The sequence below is a fragment of the Lissotriton helveticus genome, chromosome 1_1 (genome assembly GCF_964261635.1).
Source record: "Lissotriton helveticus chromosome 1_1, aLisHel1.1, whole genome shotgun sequence".
Taxonomy (NCBI): domain Eukaryota; kingdom Metazoa; phylum Chordata; class Amphibia; order Caudata; family Salamandridae; genus Lissotriton; species Lissotriton helveticus.
The window spans coordinates 2,138,640,464-2,138,661,460 of NC_136057.1; the positions used below are offsets into that span (position 1 = coordinate 2,138,640,464).

General features: G+C 45.3%; 1 protein-coding gene and 1 long non-coding RNA gene across 4 annotated transcripts in view; one reads left to right on the forward strand and one right to left on the reverse strand.

Annotated features, from left to right (window-relative positions):
- The window catches only part of LOC144756643 (uncharacterized), a 41,033-nt gene extending 37,207 nt beyond the window's left edge, over positions 1–3,826 (reverse strand). Inside the window, exon 1 of the long non-coding RNA XR_013595258.1 lies at positions 3,798–3,826. This is a non-coding gene — a long non-coding RNA (uncharacterized LOC144756643). The remainder of the gene's footprint in view (positions 1–3,797) is intronic.
- The window catches only part of C1_1H1orf146 (chromosome 1_1 C1orf146 homolog), a 378,199-nt gene continuing 360,952 nt past the window's right edge, over positions 3,751–20,997 (forward strand). The window contains exon 1 of one of the 3 annotated variants that reach the window (XR_013595255.1): positions 3,751–3,986. Coding sequence is in view for 1 of the 3 variants with exons in the window: in XM_078646325.1 (XP_078502451.1) it covers positions 3,918–3,986 (69 nt within the window). In the remaining 2 variants the exon portion in view is untranslated. The remainder of the gene's footprint in view (positions 3,987–20,997) is intronic. The other 2 variants (XR_013595252.1, XM_078646325.1) reach the window with 2 other exon arrangements.

The window sequence follows — 20,997 nt, forward strand, 5'->3', positions numbered from 1 at the left end:
AGATACCAAAGTCCTTATTTCACTGCTATCACACAGCGTGAGCAACAATAGATATGGCGGTTCCCCGCTCCTTCCGGCAAGCAGTCACTCTCCCAGGCCTGACCGCCTTCCCTGCCAAGCGTTTAGATGCCTGCGAAACAGACCACCTCACAGCGCCATGAGTCTTTCAATGAGGCTCAAAAACTGCCCCCAATTATTGCACAGCAGATCTGGGCTATGTGTGCGTGCCTTCTGGTGATGCACAGCGTGATGTCCTGAGAGCAATCCACGTGCAAAGGGCTTGCGCAGCACAGACACTAATTTCAGCAGCACAGTTATAGTCTTCAATTCCTTTGGATTATTACTCCGCGCTAAGCACCCACGTTATAGTCACTGTCCTGCCAGTATGCCTCAGTCCACTAGTGGCAAGCGCTGCATTATTAAGTAATAGCGGCCGCCATCTTGTCAGCAAAAGTATTTGGAGGCGGCAGACACTCACACGAGCCGTCGCATCTGCCCCGAAGCGGCAGGTCAGAGGTTCCGATACATTAATAGAGGGATGGTCACATCAAGGATGCCGAAATATGCCTCTACGCCTCCCACGCCTACCTCCGTCAGGGTGCTCTCTCCCGAATGCAATTGGCGGCCCACTCCCCAAGTGGCCGCCGCGGCTCTCCCGTAGCTCCTTCTTCCCGGCCCCTGCTCCAGTCAGCACCAGGGGTCCCACCGCTACGCAACTTCCAACCGGCCGATCTCAGTCACAGCAGATTGTCAGTCAGCAAATTTATCACGGCTCATGCCCCGAAGGTTAGCGCTCGTGCTCAAACGCCGAGAAATCCTTTATTACAGGCGTTTACACAGGATAAATAAAGGATATTTTAACCGGACTGCGGGAGCCTCACGATCTCGCAGCCATTCCGCTAGTGCGCCACCTAGCGCCCCAGCAAGTTACGTACTTCCTTTATTGATTTTTTTTGTGTGCAGTTTTATATAGCGCAAACTCAACCAGGAGGTATTGGAGCAATCCAAATGAGCACAAGGACACATTGATTTTTGGTAGGCATGGGGAGATTACGTGATTTGCCAAGAATCACAGGATGTTGAGCCGAGACTCGAACCTGGTTCCCTGCTCCAAAGTTGGCAGCTCTGGCCGTTAGGCCAGATCCGCCCGCTTGACTTTGACCAGAACCACAAGGGTCCTAGCACACATAGGTCCTTCTTACGATGTCAGGCGGACTTGTGTCTGCCCGACACAATTTCAGTGTTGGAACCTAACATCCGTAGGTTGGCGGATCAGACCAACTTATTACAATGCTACCACACATGGTGCAGTTGCAAACTTCCATTTCTCTATTGGAGCTTGTGCTGCAGGTGGTTTCCGCCTGCAGCACAAGCTCCAATAGAGAAATGGGAGTTTGTGTAAATCCCTGCACTGGTGCAGGGATTTACATGGGAGTACCCAACCGGAGGCCGCAAAAGCAATGGGGCCCTGCTAGGGGCCCCCAAAGTCGCTTGCATAGCTGCCAAGGTTTCAGATTGCTTATGTGTGACATTTTCATAATTTCAGTGCAATTATGAGTGACATTCAACGAATATGAGTGACACTTTCTCGCAAGCAAAACAAAGCAATGAAGAAGCGCAAAACATATAAATAACAGACATTACACCCACTTGGGCAACAAAAACTCAAAGATCTAAAACTGCTGTAAAGTGCTAGAATTGGAAGGGCACTAACCTAGTAAAAAGCAGTAACTCACAGATAATGCTCATAAAATACAGTTTTGTGAACGTGTGGTTCATGTTCTTTCTTTCCTTCTCCTCTTTTCTCCTTTTCCTTCCTTCTCATTGTGTCATTTCCCCATTTCCCTCTCTGGTACTTCCTCTTTCTTCACTCAAAAAGGTAACAGTGGTAAAACGGGTTAGCCATGTGGCATCATTTGGGATCAAAGCGTGCATGATGTTACTTCCACTACCCCATGCGTTTGTACTGATATTTTATAAGACTTCCTCTGTATGCTAATAGCACCAGGAGGCCTATTGATTCAGAGCCCCTGTGCAGGCGTCCATGGAGGGTGAAAGGGCGCCTGAAGCTGCTACCGACCCTGGGTGACTCCAGCGCCCCACTCGGGACAGAAGCAAATCTGTCCACGTGCAGCTATTAATGCATAATTGCTCTAATTACGACTAGACACGGTGATCAGGAAGGTGCAGCTAAACCTGCTCGAGCAATGTACTGTGAAAAAAAAACGTCTCTGGAGCCTCCAGGCCGAAGGACTGCGCCGAGAAAGCGCTTTCCTGGCTCCCTTCATTGATTGTATTGCCCCTTTTCTGCAGTATATGCCACGGTGCCCTGCACCACTTAAAGTACAGGTAGGTCAGTTGACTTGGCCGCCTGCACCCTCCGACCACTGCGGTGTGGATGCGGCCGCCCGCCATAGCCTACGCTCTAATTATGTTTTGCAGGGCACGGCTGATGGCGATTGTGCATTTAAACTTGGAGCGCAGCAAATAAAACAAAATGCACGACCATTCAAAGAGACCCCAAACAGCCGCCGCTTTTGTATAATAATGGTGAAATCACCATCCTGTGCAGAAGAGTCAACAAGCCCTGCAGGCAGCCAAACAAACCAAAGCAGCACATACCGACCTGCACAGCTACCGGCCCCACTGAACTATATGGCACAAGCGGCAGCACGGCAATGAAAAAGAAAGCTGCCGCCCACCCCCTCAATGTCAGGGGCCAATCAAGTCACTACATTGTCCCTGCTAAGTTTGTTTACCATGAACAGCGCTGACGTGCCATGTGGTATACTTTAGGGGAGGACGGGCAGGGCTTGAATAAATCGGTGTGTCGGCGCTCAGCGCCAATAATTATACGATCAGTCCAGGAAGGACAGATTGTGACTAAAGGTGGGGTAAATATCAGACAGCACAGAGACTGATAGAGGAGCGCAGAGCATGCTCATTATCATCGCACTAGGCCCTTACATAAACTTCCTAGGTGAGCGTGCCTGGCACACACCAGGTGGTCAGGGTGGTATAAATGCATGACTTCGTATTTCAGTGCGGTGATGCGGATCACCGCACTGAAATGCGTTAGTCTAACGCCTGGTGTGTGATACTTGGCAGGGCTGCGCTTGCAGACAGGCTTTTCATGTCGGAAAGCCTGAGGGAAACAATATAGTAATACCTACGGCGGAAACGCTGTCCTTAAGGGATTACGTGCTGGCTCCAAGCCCGTCGGAAGGCAGATGGAATGAACAGCCGGTTAGACTTCCGACCGCCTACATTATTTTTAAGCGGTCAGAATTCAAACCTTGGATGTTGCTCAGAAAGACTCCCACCAACATCCAAATTTAGGCCCCATAGTTTCACAACACTACAATCAGCACTAAAATGTGTTATTTTCTAACCTCTAATGGCAGGACTAGGGCTGAGTTCAAATATGCTAATTAGTTCTTACACCTAAGAATTGTTTTAAATATCAGCACTTTGTAGTACTTTTTACCCAGAACGGAAATTTCTAGCTAATGAAATACCTGCCATCGGTCTAATAATTATGGCTTTCTTATAGTGCTCTGAACTTTCTTATAGTGCTCTGCACACGAGAGCCGTGTGGCAGTAGGAACCACAATCGTTATTAGACACACTTGACACGAAAACACATTTTGCGTGGCAAAAACTTACTTTATTGCATTCAAAACAGTCACAACCGGTTTCAGCAGGTGACCGAACTCTACTGTTACTGTAAAACAAAAGAAGGTTGTCTCCCCCTAAGCTATTTACAATGCGGGTAACCGAAAGAAAGCGGGTTTTACCTTCGTTCTTAATGAAGCCATCCAACGAACTAAGCGGCGTCAGGGGGTCACGGCGTGCAGGCAACCAACCACTGACGCACGAACAACTTAACACGAAAGTGCGTCAGAAAGAGTTTCGGAATGGCGAACCGTGAAGGACAGGAGAAAGAGAAGTGGACGACTACCGTTATTGTCAGTTCTGGGCTGGAGGTGCGTGCCATGCAATGAGTTCGAAGAGTGTCACTGGCGCTTTTCTTGCACCGTTCCGTGAGGTCGTGTTTCTGTTTCTTCGCTGCCGCCAAGAAGACGGCACAATCCTTAGAAACTCTGTGCAGGCGCTGACGTGTTTAGCGTGACGATCTCCCCTTGCTTTTTCTGACCTGAAATGTGCAGCAGCACCCAATGGACTGACGGGAAGATGTGTGATCATTCGCTCACTTAAACCAGTGCCATTACTGGGATATTTTTGCAAGCGTTCAGTAAAAGTTTTTGGGAGATTAGGAGTTGTACCGGACAGGAGTTCACACAAATCACAATGTGTTTTTTTACGTCTCAAGTCTTTACACCCCTTAGCTAATCTTAAAACTAGTAACCGATGATGTAAAAAATAAGGGAAGTTTCAAATTGATCAGCAATTTACTGCATAATTAATTAAAATCATTTCAAATATATTTGAATTAATATTGGGTTGTTAAAGTAAGTCGCGGGTCATAAATAGGTAGCTGTAAAGATACAGCATTAAAATAATTCGATCATATAAAAGCTTTTTAAATATAATGTCCATTTTTTAGGACGAGCCTAGTGGCAGCGAGCACATGTGCTCCCTCTGCGACACATGCTGTAGGAGGGTATGCTGTGGAAGCCTTGTCCACTCTCCGCCCATATTTGTCATTGGCTTTGTGTCATTGTTCTTTGAAAATGCTGGCTTTTGATTGATTATGAGGCTTGTTAGTCCCGCCATGTCGCCATTTGTTAACGTCCATAAGGACTGGACCTTTTACTTGGATTGTTACACAGAGGGCTTTATCTGGTGGATGAGCACTATTTTGATAATGGACACTGATGGCGACAATGGCGGCTGCAGCGCTATGCGCTCTAAATTGTATGCTTTTACTTTAATGAACGTTGCGCCCACTTTAGGGACACTGCACTCACTTTATTTATTTATTTATATTTAACATTCATGTTGAGCGCGGCATCCACTTCTAGGACACCGCACTCTGTTTAATGTTTTTTTTAACTTCATAATAAGCACGGTGCCCGCTTCTGGGACACAGCACTTTTTTGTTTTTTTAACTTTAAAACTCAGCGCGGCGTCCACTTCTTGGACACTGCATTCTGTTTTGTTTTTTTTACGTGCATAATGAGCGCGGCGCCACTTCAGGGACACCACCGTCGGTTTCTTTATATATTTTTTAACTTTGACACTGAGCGCTGCGCCCGCTTCAAGGACACCACGCACAGTGTTAAAGAAAAAAAAAAAAGAAACCGAGCGCCGTGTCCTTGAAACAGCGCCGCTCTCAGTTTTAAATGTAACCATTTGCAATGCAACAGGTCTCGCATTTACGCGAGTTTAAGCTATTGGCATTGTTAATGACAATGCCTTTTATTTATGTTTTAAAAAACAAAAATAATAGGCATTGCCATTTACAATGCCACTAGCTTAAACTTGCATAAATGCGAGACCTATTGCATTGCAAATGCTTGTTTTAAAAAGCTAGTAGTTAAGTGTGGGTGTAAAGTGAGGAATTTGAGGCAGGGGCATGGCAAGTAATCTAAAGCACGAGTTTATTGATATAAAGGAGCCAATGTCCTATTCCCATGAATTTCATAAGCATGGTGTGAGACCATGCGTATAACAATATATAACATACAGGTAGGACAAGCGACACCACATAGACTCATAGCATTACATCAACTTCCCCCTTAACAATACAAGTGGCTAGTTTACGCACACTACAAAAATAAAAAGTAATTAGCTCAGGTTTAAGGTGGATTTGCAAATCTGAGTTGTCCAAGTAATTTAACAACCCCAAATCACCATCCGTTCTGGACTCTGGTATATCTGACACAACAGGACTTAGTTGACCTTCACCTGCAGCATTACTGTAAGTTTTATTTATGGTAAACCACCAAACATTTTCACCATCTTCCTCGTTCAAGTTGCCTTTGTACTTTTTTTGTAATTGGCTTGTTCTGATGACAACTTTACTAGAGCCCTTTTGTCCATCACCCCTTCTCATCAAGCAGAACAGAACCTTTGGCAACCTTCAGGGCCGGACTGGGAACCAAAACCAGCCCTGGCAAAGTGCTTGGCCCCCTCCCACTTCCCCCCCCTGGGGGTTGGAGGTGCCACCGAGCTCTTTGCCAGGGCCGGTTTTCGGCCCATTTTGCAGCTATGCTGCAAAAAAGGCCCTGTAACAAAGTCGGTCCCAGGAGCCCAAAACCGGCCCCCACCCATGCGGCGCACCGGGGGATTGCCGGTGCCCGCCTTGGCCAGTCCGGCCCTGGCAACCTTGATGACTTGTACAGGTGCAGAAAGTACTGATTCCCCTTTCTTAACTTTAGTTGGACATTTAATCGTCACCCAGTCTGCCACTTGAAAATCCATATTTTTTAGGTCTCGCTAGTGCCAGCGCATGCGTTGATCTAGCAAGACATTTAGTAAGCGGGTTTTTCAAGTGCTACCAAAGGCCAACAGTTTGCTATTACGCGCACAAGCGCGTGCGCCTCTCTCCGCCTCTTGACGCGATCACTTTCACTTTCGGTCAATGCTTGTTTAAACTTGCAGCCCAAGCAAGACAAATGGCTGCAGCTGCAATGTTTTTAATGACGGAATATGGCTGTGGGCAAAACGTGTGCACACTTCCCCTTGCATTGTCTCATGCCAGGTAGCTGCTGGGACAAACCTCAAAGGCAAAAAATCTTGAAAAGTTGTGAACCCACCTACCTTTGGCGTTTTTCCCCGCTAGGTGGACATTTTATGTTATTGGAAGCTCCAGCTGTTTGATTCATGTTTGCAGTAAGTTGATCGGCTGTTTTTTCCTTTTACTTTTCAGTGCGCTGAGTTTTGCCGGCTTGCCTTCTGTTGATGTGTTTAGACCTTGCATTACAAAGATACGGGTATCCGAGATTCGCAGCACGTAGCTTGAGAGTTTTTATTCCCTCTGCAACCCCTCTCTGATCTGCCAGCCTGCGCCTGCCTGAGGCTTGCAGAAAGGTACCTCATTTGTTTTATTCTCTTAAGGACATTTCCCTCCCGGTAAGAAATGCCGGGATGTGATGCATGGCTTGATTGGCCACTTCAGGCAATTTTCTGATTGGGTTTGACTGGGTTCAGGGCAGCTACTGATTGGAAGGCATTGTTTCCCACCCATACTCTCTGCAACATGAATGTTTTTTTTTGTATAGGGGAATAATGTGAGATTCTACTTAACACTGCACTCAGTGGCTGTTGAACGCATCGGGATATGAGTGCAACATCAGTGTTAGGTTTTTGTCCTTCAAATAATTGTGCTGGGACATTTAGCACTATACTTTCAAACCATGCACTTAAGAACACCGCACTTCCTATTTTCTGAGATGCAGCCACGTGGATGGTTTGTTTCTGTATACTTTCACAAAAATGACAGGTAAAAATAAACTATTCCCAAAGAACATGCAACCGAAAGTGATCACACACTGTGGTAAGCTCAAATGCATGCAACCGAAAGTGACCACACACTGTGGTAAGCTCAAATGCATGCAACCGAAAGTGATCACACACTGTGGTAAGCTCAAACCTATACTGGAAGAGTGGGGCGGCTAAAAAAAAAAAAGAACATTGGCATAGCCAATAGGTCTCGCTTTTGGGACCTTCTAAGTATTTAGTTATGCAGCACAATATTCTTGGTACAACAACTGTTGCATGGCTAAACACTTTAAAGGTCCCAAAGGCGAGATTTATTGGCTATGCCTGTGAATTTTGTAGAGAGGAGCAATGGGACTGCTGTCGAGAAGTGAGCTTTGCCGACGTCATCATAGCGAGGCTTCGTAGGCATGAGGGATAACTAGAGATGGCCTGCCTCCTGCAGGCCGCTGGCTTGGCTCTCGCGCCTCGATACGCGCTCCTGCACACCTGAGCGCCGCCGGCAGCGCCCAGTGCCCGCCGCCAGCTGCGGTTCCTTCAAGCGCAGGCTCCTGGCAGGGAAAGCCGATGGCCCTCGGTGGCTCTGCAGCCTTCACGGAAGCCTTCCCTTGACCCACTTCTGCTGTATTTTTTCGAGGCAGTACTCCCTGCCAACAGCCGTGAACTATTCAGCCTACTCTTTTAAAAAATTTTTTTTATTTATAAATCTTTATTAAACCGTTTTGACAAAGAGGTAAAGTACCACAGAGGTCAATAAAGAGGGTACAGCGAAATCAATTATACATAAAAATACAATAGGATATTCAGCCTACTCTTGAAGCAGTGATTATTGTGTTCTTTTTAATTTAAAGACACTTGTTACAAAAGAAAACAAAATGAATCTAGGAAGTGTGATTGTTGAATACTCTTCAGTCTGATTAAACGTAGGACATGGTTTTGTCGGCCTGTGATGTTACCCGGGAGCTTCCTGGCAACGCAGGAAATTCACAGTTTGATTTTGGTTGGTACGGGCCGCAACGCGCAGTTTGAGTGTTTTCATGTCACTTCCTTTCATATAATTTATCTTGTTCTTATGTGTTTTAAACATCGTATACACCTAGGGCCAGATGTAGGTAATTTCATTTTACCGATTCTTAAATACCGAATTTTACCGATTCGGTAAAAGTCGGTATCGGACGATCGGAAAATACTGATCGGTATTTACCGATCGGTATTTACCGCTCGGTATTTCCAATGCATTTCTATGGGCCTTTCGGCCCATAGGAATGCGGCCCATAGAAATGCATTGGAAATACCGAGCGGTAAATACCGATCGGTAAATACCGATCGGTATTTTCAAAAACGTGCAGCAAACAAAAGTGAAACTTAACACAACAGCCAATCAGGTGCAACCACCCGCCCCCTTCCTACCAGGAAGTGCCTGCCCAGGCAGCTGCAACTCATTAGAAGGTTCTGGAGGCAGGCAGAGCTGAGCAGAGAGACAGAGCAGCAGGGAGAGATTAGTTTTGAGTGTAATACTGAAAGAATGGCAAGCAGCTCGGAGAGCCAGAAGGCTGACAGAAAGAGAAAACTAAAGTTTAGCAACATGGAGCTGCAGGTACTAGTGGAGGAGGTGGTTAGAGTCCACACACAACTATTTGGAAAGCAGTCCCTCACTCTAGCTGAGTCTGCAAAACGCAAGCTCTGGCTACACATTGTTGAAAGGGTGAATGCTGTGGGAGTCACCAGCAGGAGCTTGGAAGATTTAAAGAAAAGGTTCTACGACATCAGGAGCCTCACAAAGAAAAAGATGGCAGAGCTGCACAAACAGGCTGGTCTCACCGGTGGAGGCAGGAACCCAGCACCCCCCCTGACTGACCTGGAGGAGTTGGTGGCGTCAACCATCGAGCCAGACAGTGTCGTGGGACTGGGAGACGTGGACAGCTCAGCCAGAGCCAAAGCAAAAGGTAAGACGCATGCGCAGCATAACACCCCATACCAAGCAGCAACCCTTAACCCTTTGTGCACAGGCCAACCCCAGTCCAGTACTGCTAGCACTATACAGGAGCAATGCATTATGGGAAATGTAGTCAGCTAATATTAGACCATGTATAACTGAACAGACATCAGCAAGGCAGTGAAAGTAATGGCGATTAATGAAAGTAAAATGTGTCAAGATTTTATTTTAGTCACTGTGACACAGTAGCACTCAGTTGACATACGCTTATTTACACCTAGGGGCACCATCAGCCAGTCAAGTCACACCGACAACAGGGACTGCAGCAGCGAAGGAGGAGAGTGACGAGGCAGGGCCAAGCCATGTCCATGCATCGCAGGATGAGGAGGACACAACTGCCATCACACAGGAAGAGGAGACAGTCCAGACCCCCGAGTTAGCACACTCCCCACACCTTTCCCAATCCCCTGCATTGCAATTCTCTCCTGAGACATCCCCATCAATGTTACAGGCTGCACCAGCAAACCCACCAGCCAGGAGGCGACTCGTGGCCCCACTGCCAATGATGGAGGCAGCAGAAGCTGAGGCTCAAGACACTGCACCTATGCCTCATGCTGCACTGCAGCCCAACACAGAATCTGACACCATGCGCAGACGTCGCCGCATGCCCAGCAGTGCAGGTGGCTCTGGAGATGGCACTGTCTTCCGTGGGCTGGAGGGAAGCATGGTGCGCATCCAGCGCATGCAGGGCAAATATATACAGGCCTGCCACCGCCAATTCCGTGCCCTAAACCAAACAGTAGGAGAAATGGGGAAGGGCATCAGTGACATAGCACAAAGCAACAGGGACATTGTAAAATCAAATGCAGACCTAGCTGCTGGAATTACTTCTGCAATTACGCAGCGGTGCACAAAACTGGACAACATAGAGCACACAAGGCGCAGGGACGCCCGAGCAACCAATAGGGCCATGCATCGCCTCGCCACTGCCACAGCACAGCTATGCCGTAGAGGCAATAACATGCAGGAAAGCCTCACCCAGAACACGGCCGAGGTCACCAGGGGCATGGCCAGAATCACCAGTGCCCTAAAGGCAATGATGATTTCTCAAACAGCACACAATCCTGCCCTGGATGTGCCTGAGGGAGAGGACAGCAGTAGCCGCAGTAGCATGGGAAGCGCTGTGGTGCAGCCCCGTAGGAGCAGCAGGCGCCCAGCTGCGCCTGCAGGCCAGGAGGAAGGCAGTGGGGAACATCCCAGTGGCTCTGTGAAGCGCGCGCGAAAATGACTTTGCCAGTGGGTGATGTAACCCAGGACATGTTGTCCCCACCTTTCTTAAATTTAATTTGTTGCACTTAAGTGCTTTAACTTCGTGGCTACATATAAATACTTTTGTCCCATACACAACCTGTCTGTGTCTCATTACTTACTCAGAAATAGTTGCTTGTTATTTCCTCACGTCTGTACCTGCCATCACTTGGTGTTGTGACTCCAGCAGGTTGTATGTCAGGCACAGCATTGTCGTCGTCATGATCCTCGTAGTCAGACAACTCGACCTCTGTACCCTTCCTCACAGCCAAGTTGTGCAACATGGCACAGGCAGCTATGATCTTGCAGCAGGTGGTGGGGGTATACTGCCTTGCGCCTCCACTCTTGTGAAGGCATCTAAATCTGCTCTTCCAGATGCCAAAGGTCCGTTCTACCACATTGCGTGTACTTTTGTGGGCCCGGTTATACCTCCTTTGGCTGGGTGTGGAGGGGTTGAGGTAGGGAGTCAGGATAAATGAACGTAGGGCATATGCACTGTCTCCTAAAAGGGAAATGGGAATACATTACTCACATGCATACTTGTCATTCTCACTGCAATAGGTGTGGAAGGGGTCGCTGACTCTGTCTTACCTAGGAGGTATCCTTCGCCAAATTCCCCTGCTGACAGCCGTGCATAGATGCCGCTGTTCTGAAATATATAGGAGTCGTGGGTACTTCCTGGGAATTTTGCAACAAGGTCTGTGATGACGTACTTTGCATTGCAAATCACAAGAACGTTGATGGTGTGGCTTGACTTCCTATTGCGGTAAATGTATTCTGTGGCAGCAGGGGGACAAATGGGGATGTGCGTGCCATCAATGCATCCGATGATATGGGGAAATCTTGCCATCTGGTAGAACTCAGATTTTGTTTGTACAAGTTTAGCATGGGTGGATGGAAAAGAAATGTAATGCTCCATCCTATGCAACATGGCGTCAAGGAAATTGTGAAAAAACCTTGAGAGGCTGCTCTGGGTCACCCCTCCCGCCACAGCAACCACGCTCTGGTAGCTCCCTGACTCCAGCAGGTGGAGGCTGCACAGCACCTGTACATGTGTTGGAATTGCATGTGCCCTTGGGGTGGGGTGCTCCAACAGTGGTTTGAGGTTCCTGATGAGCTCCAAGATGGTGTCTGGAGCCAACCTGTACCTTTGAAGTATCTCTTCCTCTGTGAGCATGAACAGGGTCACCCTCTGCCTGTAGACCTGCTCCTGTCTCAGCCATTCCCTCTCTCCTTCCTCCCGTAGCCGTAGCCGTCTTGCTATTACATAAAATGCCGCCATTGTGCAAACTGAATTGCATTTTGGGTCCTTTTTTATAGGCTGCACCTGGTTACCACCTGATTTAAATCCATGGTAAATACCGACTCTTAAATACCGATTTTGAGGCAAAATCGGTATTTCAGAGCCTCCCTACATCTCAATGTTCAATTTTACCTATTCTTATTTACCGATTCGGTAAATTTACCGATCGGTAAGTTTACCGATCGGTAAGTTTACCGATCGGAAAGTTTACCGATCGGTAACTATACCGATCGGTAAATTTACCGATCGGTAACATTACCGATCGGTAAATTTTCATAATTGGTATTTTACCGGTCGGTTATTTTACCGAATCGGTAAATTTACCGATTCGGCCTCTTTCCTATCGCCTGCATACCGAACGCTCAATACCGGTCGGTAACGGCCGAAAATCGGTATTTTCGGCCGTTACCGACCGGTATTTGGCCACCTACATCTGGCCCCTAGTCATTTGTCACACACCCCCAGAACACAATTTATCATGTCAGGGCTCAAAGTGATTTCGCTCCGTAATTCTAAAATTTGTGACTAAATTGTTTGAAGTTGAAAAATATTTTTCTTGCCGACGGGAGCTTTTTTTTTCAGTTACACAATAATAATTGTGAACAAACACAGCCTGATTGTATAGTGTACTTTCTTTGTAGCTAATACATTAAATATTATTTAAATCCATCTTATTAGGGAGCAACCACGGTTGAGCGCTCCCTTGCGGTGTTGCTGATGCCAATGAGGTTGGCATGTCAGCCAAGCAGTGCAGTTTAGTAGGGGGCGCAGCCTCCCGCATACCCGCTACACTTTTATTTAGGCCTGGTGTTAGCCAAGACCTTTTGATTATACCAACATTTTAAAGAAAATACACTTACTAGTTCAGCTGATGCCATAGAAAGGGAGTTTAATCCATCTCAGCTACTGCTATGACAGGAGTGCTTAATTTATAACAAGAAAAACAAGCATTGGCATAGCCAATAGGTCTCGCCTTTGGGGCCTTATAAGTATTTAGTTATGCAGCACAATATCCTTCGTGCAACAACATCAACTGTTGCATGGCTAAACACTTATATGGTCCCAAAAGCGAGACCTATTGGCTATGCCAATGCTTTTATGCCATGCGTGTTATCAAAATAGACTTTATGTGCAGAGTGTACGGCAGAGACTCTCTCCTTAACAGCTTTATTAATGTCACATTGACAACGCTTGATTTTTAAAAATAAAGCTCTGACCCAATCTGGTCATACTTTACACCGGGGTGCTCATTTCCTAAGACGACAAAAGGGTGAAAGACTGGTTGTATTATGCGGGGTGATCAAGTAAGAACACCACTTCTTTCTTAGAAATTCTTCAGAAACCTATTCCTCCTGTCCACAAGTCCATTTGAAGTTGGCGAATACAAAGCCATCTTTCAAATGCCTGATATGAAGACGATCAACAAAGTCTCTCATTTGCAAGGAAGTTAAGTGTGTACCAGTGTCTATTACCAACTCCCTAGCAGGACCTTCAATTAAAAAAATTCTCTGTAATAATTTAATCACAGTTACAGTGTTTGTGGCAGCAACATACTCAAAATAGACCCATTTAGAAAAGTAATCTATTAAAACCAATAGATATTTCTGATCCAATGTTAATACTTCAAATAGGCCAATATAATGCCACCTTGGTACAGACATTATCAGGAAGTAGTACAGTATGAAGTGGTGTTCGATGTGTCACCCAGTGCTTATCTGATAATAAACATGTATCACACTTGAAAGTCCAATCTGCAGCCTGTGAGTCCAAGGATGGCCACCAAACAAATTTTTGAAGGTTTCTGCAAGTGCCACCTATTCCTTTGTAGCCTTGACGAGCAGCATTGATAAATTAAACATGAGTGGATGAGGGTGGGACATATAAATCATTATGCTGCAACACCCCTTCTACAATAGACAATTCACTCCCCACCTGAGCAAAAGGTTTAAGAAGAGCAGGCAAATCTCTTTCTCTGGGCCATCCTTTTGTAACGGAGTTCAATACAGTAGGCAAAACACTGTCTTCCTTCAAAGCATCCATTCAATCCTCTAGTGATACCACTCCTAATGAATTCAGAACACCATCCATTGTGGCAGCCCCACATTGAACATCATTGAGTTTTTTACTCTGATTAGTGTTGCTCCATGGCATCCTGGAAAGGCAACCAGCTCTCAAAGTCTTACTTCCAGGAATGTCATTTATGGTGAAATTGTATTTCTGTAGGCAAGGTGGTAGTCTGACAAGTCTAGCTGAAGCCTTACCCGATCTGTCCCATTGAACAGAAGGAGTGGTTTGTGATCAGTAATAATCTCGAAATGTGTGCCCCAGAGAAAGGTCTTGAACTTTTCAATCGCCCAAGAGCAGGCTTATGCCTCCCTCTTAATCATGCTGTAGTGTAACTCAGCATGCCTTAATGAATGGGAGGCAAAAGCAATAGTTTGTTAATTGTTGTTGAACATTTTAGATAAAACTGCTCCTAAGCGGACTTGACTTGCGTCAACTATGAGAATGTATTTGTATCCAGCCTTAAATGGTGATAAGGCTGGTGCTTTAACAATTAGATACTTTGTTTTTAAAATGCTTGGTTCACAGCACCATCTAGCTAAATGTTGCTCTTTTCTGGAGTAAGTTGTGTTAAGGTTGGACCATAAGAGCATACTCCTAGATGAATCTAGTATAATATAATACTCGCTCATCTCTTAGAAAGACCTTAATGTATCCTTGTCTTAGGCTGGTGTCTCATCTCTTATAGCTTGTAGTAGAGAAAATGTAGGCTTAATACCATTTGTAGAAGTACCATGACCAAGGTGGTCTAAGTGTTGTACTAAGAAACAAAATGTTTCAGGTTTAAGTGTATCACCCACCTCTGAACACTCTTAATACCTTTCCAAGAATCACATTCTGCTACTGGACTGACTCAGCAATTATTAACATATCATCTTGGTAGGCTTGGGTACCAACAATGCCGGATAAAATGGAATCCATCCGTTTTTGGAACACACTGCGGATGCCTGACCAAAAGGTAACCGCAAGCATTTAAATGCTCCAAAAGGGTGACAAATGCGATCTGATGGTAAGTGAGCCAACGTTAAGAAGAATATTGCATTGCCATGTTAGCCAGAAGACCATATATTTTAGGCAGTGGATGCCAGTCCACAATTATTTTTGTTCAGGGTGCGTAAATCTGCACACAGTCTGATGTCTCCAACCTTCTTCCGTACTATTACAATTGTTCTAACCCACTCAGATGAGGCAGTGACAGTTATGATACCTTCTTCTGTAAGTTTGTCAAGTAGTGTTTTGAGCTCTGACCTAACAGCGTTAGCTGTCTTGCCTTGGGAGAAATTGGTAAGGCCTTCTGCTTAAGTTTTATTTTGTGGTCAAATTTGTGTATGGTGCCAATTTTTGCCTTGAATACTTTGGGTATTTTTGTATGATCTCAATCAACGTGTTTTCCATACTATCTACTGTTGAGGCCAAATATGCAAGATTGACAACAACGTTTTTATGTGAAGCTGACACGAGCATCTTGCCAACCAACTATATGTTTTCCGTTTATTTCCACATATATCTTCGTTATAGTGTCCATGCCAATACACTTTAACTAGTCTAAGAAAAAGCCCAACATATCTATGCAGGGGTGTGAAATTTAATAAAATATCTACCTTTCCATGGAGCAGGTTGCTTCATAAATCTACTTGTCCTGTAACAAAATCCACTTGTCCCATATAATGCGGCGTCAAATTATGGCAGCAATCTCATTATATAAGAGCTCTGAAATAGCCTCTATGATTATGCCATGGCTCCTTCCATAGTAGAGTTTGAATACTAGCAAGTCCCTTATATTGCCACGTTTACGCAGATCTACAGACCGGGGCTGAAGGTAATGGTAAGCAACAGTTCCAATGTTGGAATGCCCTTTTTGTGGCTGTGTAAGCCTACTCACTTGCATGTTTTAAGGGTTTTCACCAACTCCTCTTTATTCTTTTCCCATACTGAGAAAGGTTGTATATTTACTCTTGACAATGGCAGACATAAAACTTCTTCCAGGGTTGAGAAAAAAGTGGTTGGAGGGAAAGTGAACTTGCAAAGATTCAGATTTATGCATGAGCAAATCTACACCTGCATATTTGCTCACGCTAAACTGAAGTTCACAAATATTTTCTAGGAGTACTATTTCTTGGCCTACTTCTGTAAAGTCTTGTAAATTCACAAAAGCTGTATATCTGCACTTAATGCAAGGAAATGGGTGCTCGTTTTAGAATGTATTTAATAATTGGGCCCCTAATTAGGTCTGGCGTTCACCATGACCTTTTTTTGTGTTTATTAAAATGCTGTCTCTCTGTCTATCGCTAGCTTCACTGTGAGTGACAGCATTCTGTTCTTTCACAAGGAGCATATCGACACAGTGGTTTTGTTCAGTGCCAGGAACGACTGTGGAAATGGTGCTGAAAACAACTACATAAGTTGGTTACTAGCTATGTAAAAGTCTATATTAGCTATTAATTAGTTAAGTGAGTATTATGGGATAGTGAATGAATGTGTGTGGTTGGGTGGGACGTGTATGACTGTCCAAAGATGTGTAAATAGTTCTTTTGATAGGTATATGAGGTTAAGAGTGTATGTGGAAACAGTTGTTTGAGTGAGTGAATCTCTTTATGGTTTTGGTGATGAGTAAATATATTTCTGAATGGAATATTCAACAAAATAGAAACATAAAAGGCAGTGTATGTGACAGTTGTATATAAATAAGTATACCTAAGACTCAGTGATTGCATGAGTGACTGTATGGATAACGTTATACTTGTAATAGTGATTTTATAACACACTAAGTATGACTTCCTAACTATATGAATAAATAAAGTGGTGTTTGTGTAAGTGTGTAGCTTAGTAAATATAAGTATGATTTATTGTTTGCAAAAGTGAGTAGGATGTCTGCATAAGTGAATAGGATGTGTGCTGGTGTGTAATGTTGATGTAGGTGTATAAGTATATTTAATACTATTCTATTGATCTTTGCTAGCATGTATGAATGAATGTATACAAAAGTGTTTAGATGTGTGTGTAGATGTATGAATCACTATGTGGGTTTTTAGAAACTTGTATTGGTGTGTCAATGGTTTCAAACATGATACTCCATATTTTATAATGAGTGTTGAAAGGTTATGCTACTGTATGATGAGGTATATCAGTTTGTCACATGGATGATGTCATCAGTGATGTCATTTGAGATGTCATCAGTGATGTCACTGACCATGTCATGAATGATGTAATATGTGACATCATCAGCAATGGATTGCAGGCGTGCGAGTTATAGTTAGTACAACTAACTATAACAGGGGAATTTCAATGGTTTTACACGAGTGAAATCCCCAGCTAACTTTAACACCCCTAAAACCGATGTTTTTTCAGTGAATTTCTAAGGTTTTTTAAATGCTTATTCCTAACTATAACATGTCTGAAACCTATGGTTTTTTCAGTGAATTTCAAAGGTTTTGTAAATGACAATTTTTAAATGTATTTATTGTTGTTTTTTTTATACTGCTTTTCTACATTTTCTTAAACTGTTTATTTTTAGATATTTTATTTTTTAAATTACATTATAATTACATTATACATTACATTACAAATAATACTTTCTCAGAATGAATTACTTTCGTTTAAATACATTGCAAATAGGCAATAGATTTTTTTTATATAATTCTTTTTATTGAAGAAACAAAAAAGGATAAACAATAACAGGTGTCTTACATCGCGGAATGAAGGATCAATAATATACATACAGGGGATTTAGACGGGGAATCATCAATAAAGTCTGCACACGTGTTACAACTGGTATGTGGTCGCACTACAATCAGGATAGTCAAACGAAACGACTACCACCACCCCCACCTCCCCAGGAAAACAGGATAAACATTGAGTAAACAGCTCAGAGTAGAAGGGAGGGGGAAGGGTGCAGCAATAAGAAGGTTACGATGTTACATCCACATACCGAACAAGCAACAATTGGCTAACACACGTAAGTAAGATCTCCACCGGAACCCGTCTATCCCACTACGCGAATCCACTACTCAATAAGACCACCTATATCAGGATTTCGAAGGATTTCAAACATAAAACTACAAATACTAACAAAACAAACACCCCTCCCCCCACCCTGCACCCCAGCATATGGCTTGCGCCCTAACCCCAACTAGCTGTGTGCCTGTTGCCCCATCTAACTAGGTACTAAATGTAGTAAAACTTGGAGGAGGACATCTCAGTATGGGACCCCGGTCCCCCCTCCCCCCGCCAGAACTAAGAATCCCCATAATAAACACTCAACGCCAATGAAAAGCAAATGTAAAACTAAACAGGGGGAAACAGTAGACACCACCCTACCTCCCGTAAATACAATGGTAACGAATCCCACGTAAGAAAACCCATGGTGCCAAACCCCAACAATCAGTCTCATCCTTGACCCTTCCGATCAGTCATACAAGTCCCTTCCAGACAAGTTTTTGTCTCCGCAGGATAGTCGAAGTGTGAAAACAGTTCAGTAAAGTTCCGTATGAGGCGAAACAAAGTTGCAAAGTCTCTGGGAATCCTATCGGCATCAACGATGACCCTCATCGACATGAGCTCCCAATGTCGTTGTCTCTGTGATGATGGTGAAAGCGACGAAGAGGTAAAAAACACTGAATCGTTCCATAGACAGTGCCCATCAAGAGTGTCCGGAAGGGGGGCAACAATTACACCACACTCAGTAGGCGATGATGGTGGGCTTGGCAATCCGTAGAGCACGTCGAGTACCCGGTTGCCGGCCATCACATTGCCATGAAGCTCCGACACCTCTCGTGTCACAGGGCCCACTGCCGTTACAAGGACCGCCGTGGGTGGTTTAGGCTGATCAGGATAATGAAGGGTGCAGGGTTCGGTCCCACTTGTCCAGGTCCGTGTGCAACCGCAATCATTTTCCGGACAATGGACTCCACATGGGAATGTAGTGCCCCGATAGCTGCCAATACAGATCGTATCGACTGTTCAGACTCAGTCCGTCCCATCGAATCTCGTTCCGAAACACCCATGTTCGCGTCCCCCCGAGGCCCGGACTACCCCGGGGGAATCGGCAAATTTTGGGACGGACTGTCGCGGAGGGAGACCGAGGAATTACCAAGGTCGCGATCCAGGCTCCGGTGCCATAAGCGTAGATCCCAACCCGGCAAACACCGGCGGAGGCAAACCGGGTCTCCGGGCCAGGGACCCACACCCACAGCGCACTGTCGTGCCTCGTCAACCCTCCATCGATTTGTAGGCTGGAGCAACAACCGCCGTCGAAATCGGGGGTAAATTTTTTTTCCCACGTCCAGGACCGGACCCTGATGATCACCCACAGCCGGTGTTGTTCAACTGGAACCCGGCTGGGCCAGTACTCGAGTCCCCGGCTCACAAGCTGGTGTAGGCCCCAAACTAAAACTCGAGGTAACTTCGTCCACAACGCTGGGAGAACTCCCAGGATCGCGCCAAATTATAACATAGCAGTTCACACACCCGGAGGCAGGGTGGAAATTCAGGATCTGTAGCAGGATTATCCGGCGGGGGACAGAGGTCGGCGGAGCCGGGAGCCTAAGCGGCCATCTTGGTTGCAAGCGTAGCTCCTCCTCCAGGCAATAGACTTTTAAGTACAGTAGTTACAGTTGTTGCAATGGGCACCTCAATTTCAAACACAATGCAACATTGAGAACAATGTGAATTTCTAGTTAAATGCAATTAATTACTTTTTGGATTACTTTTCTAACCACAGGACTGGATCCTAAATTCAGTCCTGAGACATCACCTGTAAACAGATGAGTAAAAGAGTTTTGGTTACAGTTGTGATTTGTAAGGAATATTATTGTATTTTAAAAGATGACACTTCCTATGGGAGGGAATTCACTTCAGGTAAGTAGTATAACGTTACTTTTTCTTACTCAGTGGTGGATCCTGGTTCCAGCACGGGTGAATCTCCTGTAAACAGTCGAAAGAATGCGGTTAAGTCATACAGGCAATTTTTAAGGAATATTTTTTGTTTGTTTATGGAATGAAATACAAGTTACTGGTAAGTACGGTTAGAATTACTTTTCATGATCAGTACTGGGCTCAAAGATGCAGCACTGGGTTCTCTCCTGATTACAGGTGAGTAAATCGGAATTCGTAGTTCGGCTGATTTTAGAGGAATATTTGTACGTTTCAAAAATCAACACTTAGAAACTTTTCTGCTGAAAACCACACAATGGATTCCTATTGAAGGAAATACAAGTTACTGTAAGTACGCTTAGAATTACTTTTCAGGGTCAGTGCTGGGCTAAAAGATGCAGCACTGGGATCTCTCCTGATAACAGGTGAGTAAAACCAAATTCGTAGTTCGGCTGATTTTAGAGGAATATTTGTACAATGGTGAAGGAAGGGGGCGGGGCCTGAAGTGACATGTGTGCAAACACGTTCTGTGGTACGTTTTAAGTTGCGGGATTAAGTGCCCTTGAATCCTGAGGTCCCCTGGGGCCAATTAGCCCACCAGGTACCTCTAGTATGCGCCAGGGGGCTGCGTTGCAGAGAGGTGTTCAGAAGTCACGCCCCTTTTTACAACACTCTGCAACGCAGCTCCGTGGCGCTTACTAGAGGTACCTGGTGGGAATGTTGGCCCCCAGGGACCCTCAGTATTGACAAGGAATTAATTCCCCAACTTAAACCGCACCACAGGGCGTGTTTGCACACATGTGAACTCAAGCCCCGCCCCCTCCCTTCACCACTGTGCAAACGCGCCCCGTGGCCGTTTTAAGTTGGGGGATTAACTCCCGTTGAATACTGAGTGTCCTTGGGGTGCAACTAGCCCACCAGCTATCTCCAGTAAGCGCCACAGAGCTGCGTTGCAGAGAGGTGTAAAAAGGGGCACAACCTCAGAACACCTCTCTGCAACGCAGCCCCCTGGCACATACTGGAGGTACCTGGTGGGCTAGTTTGGCCCCAGGGACCCCCAGTATTCATGGGGAATTTGTTCCCCCTCTGCAAATGTGCCAGGGGGCGCATT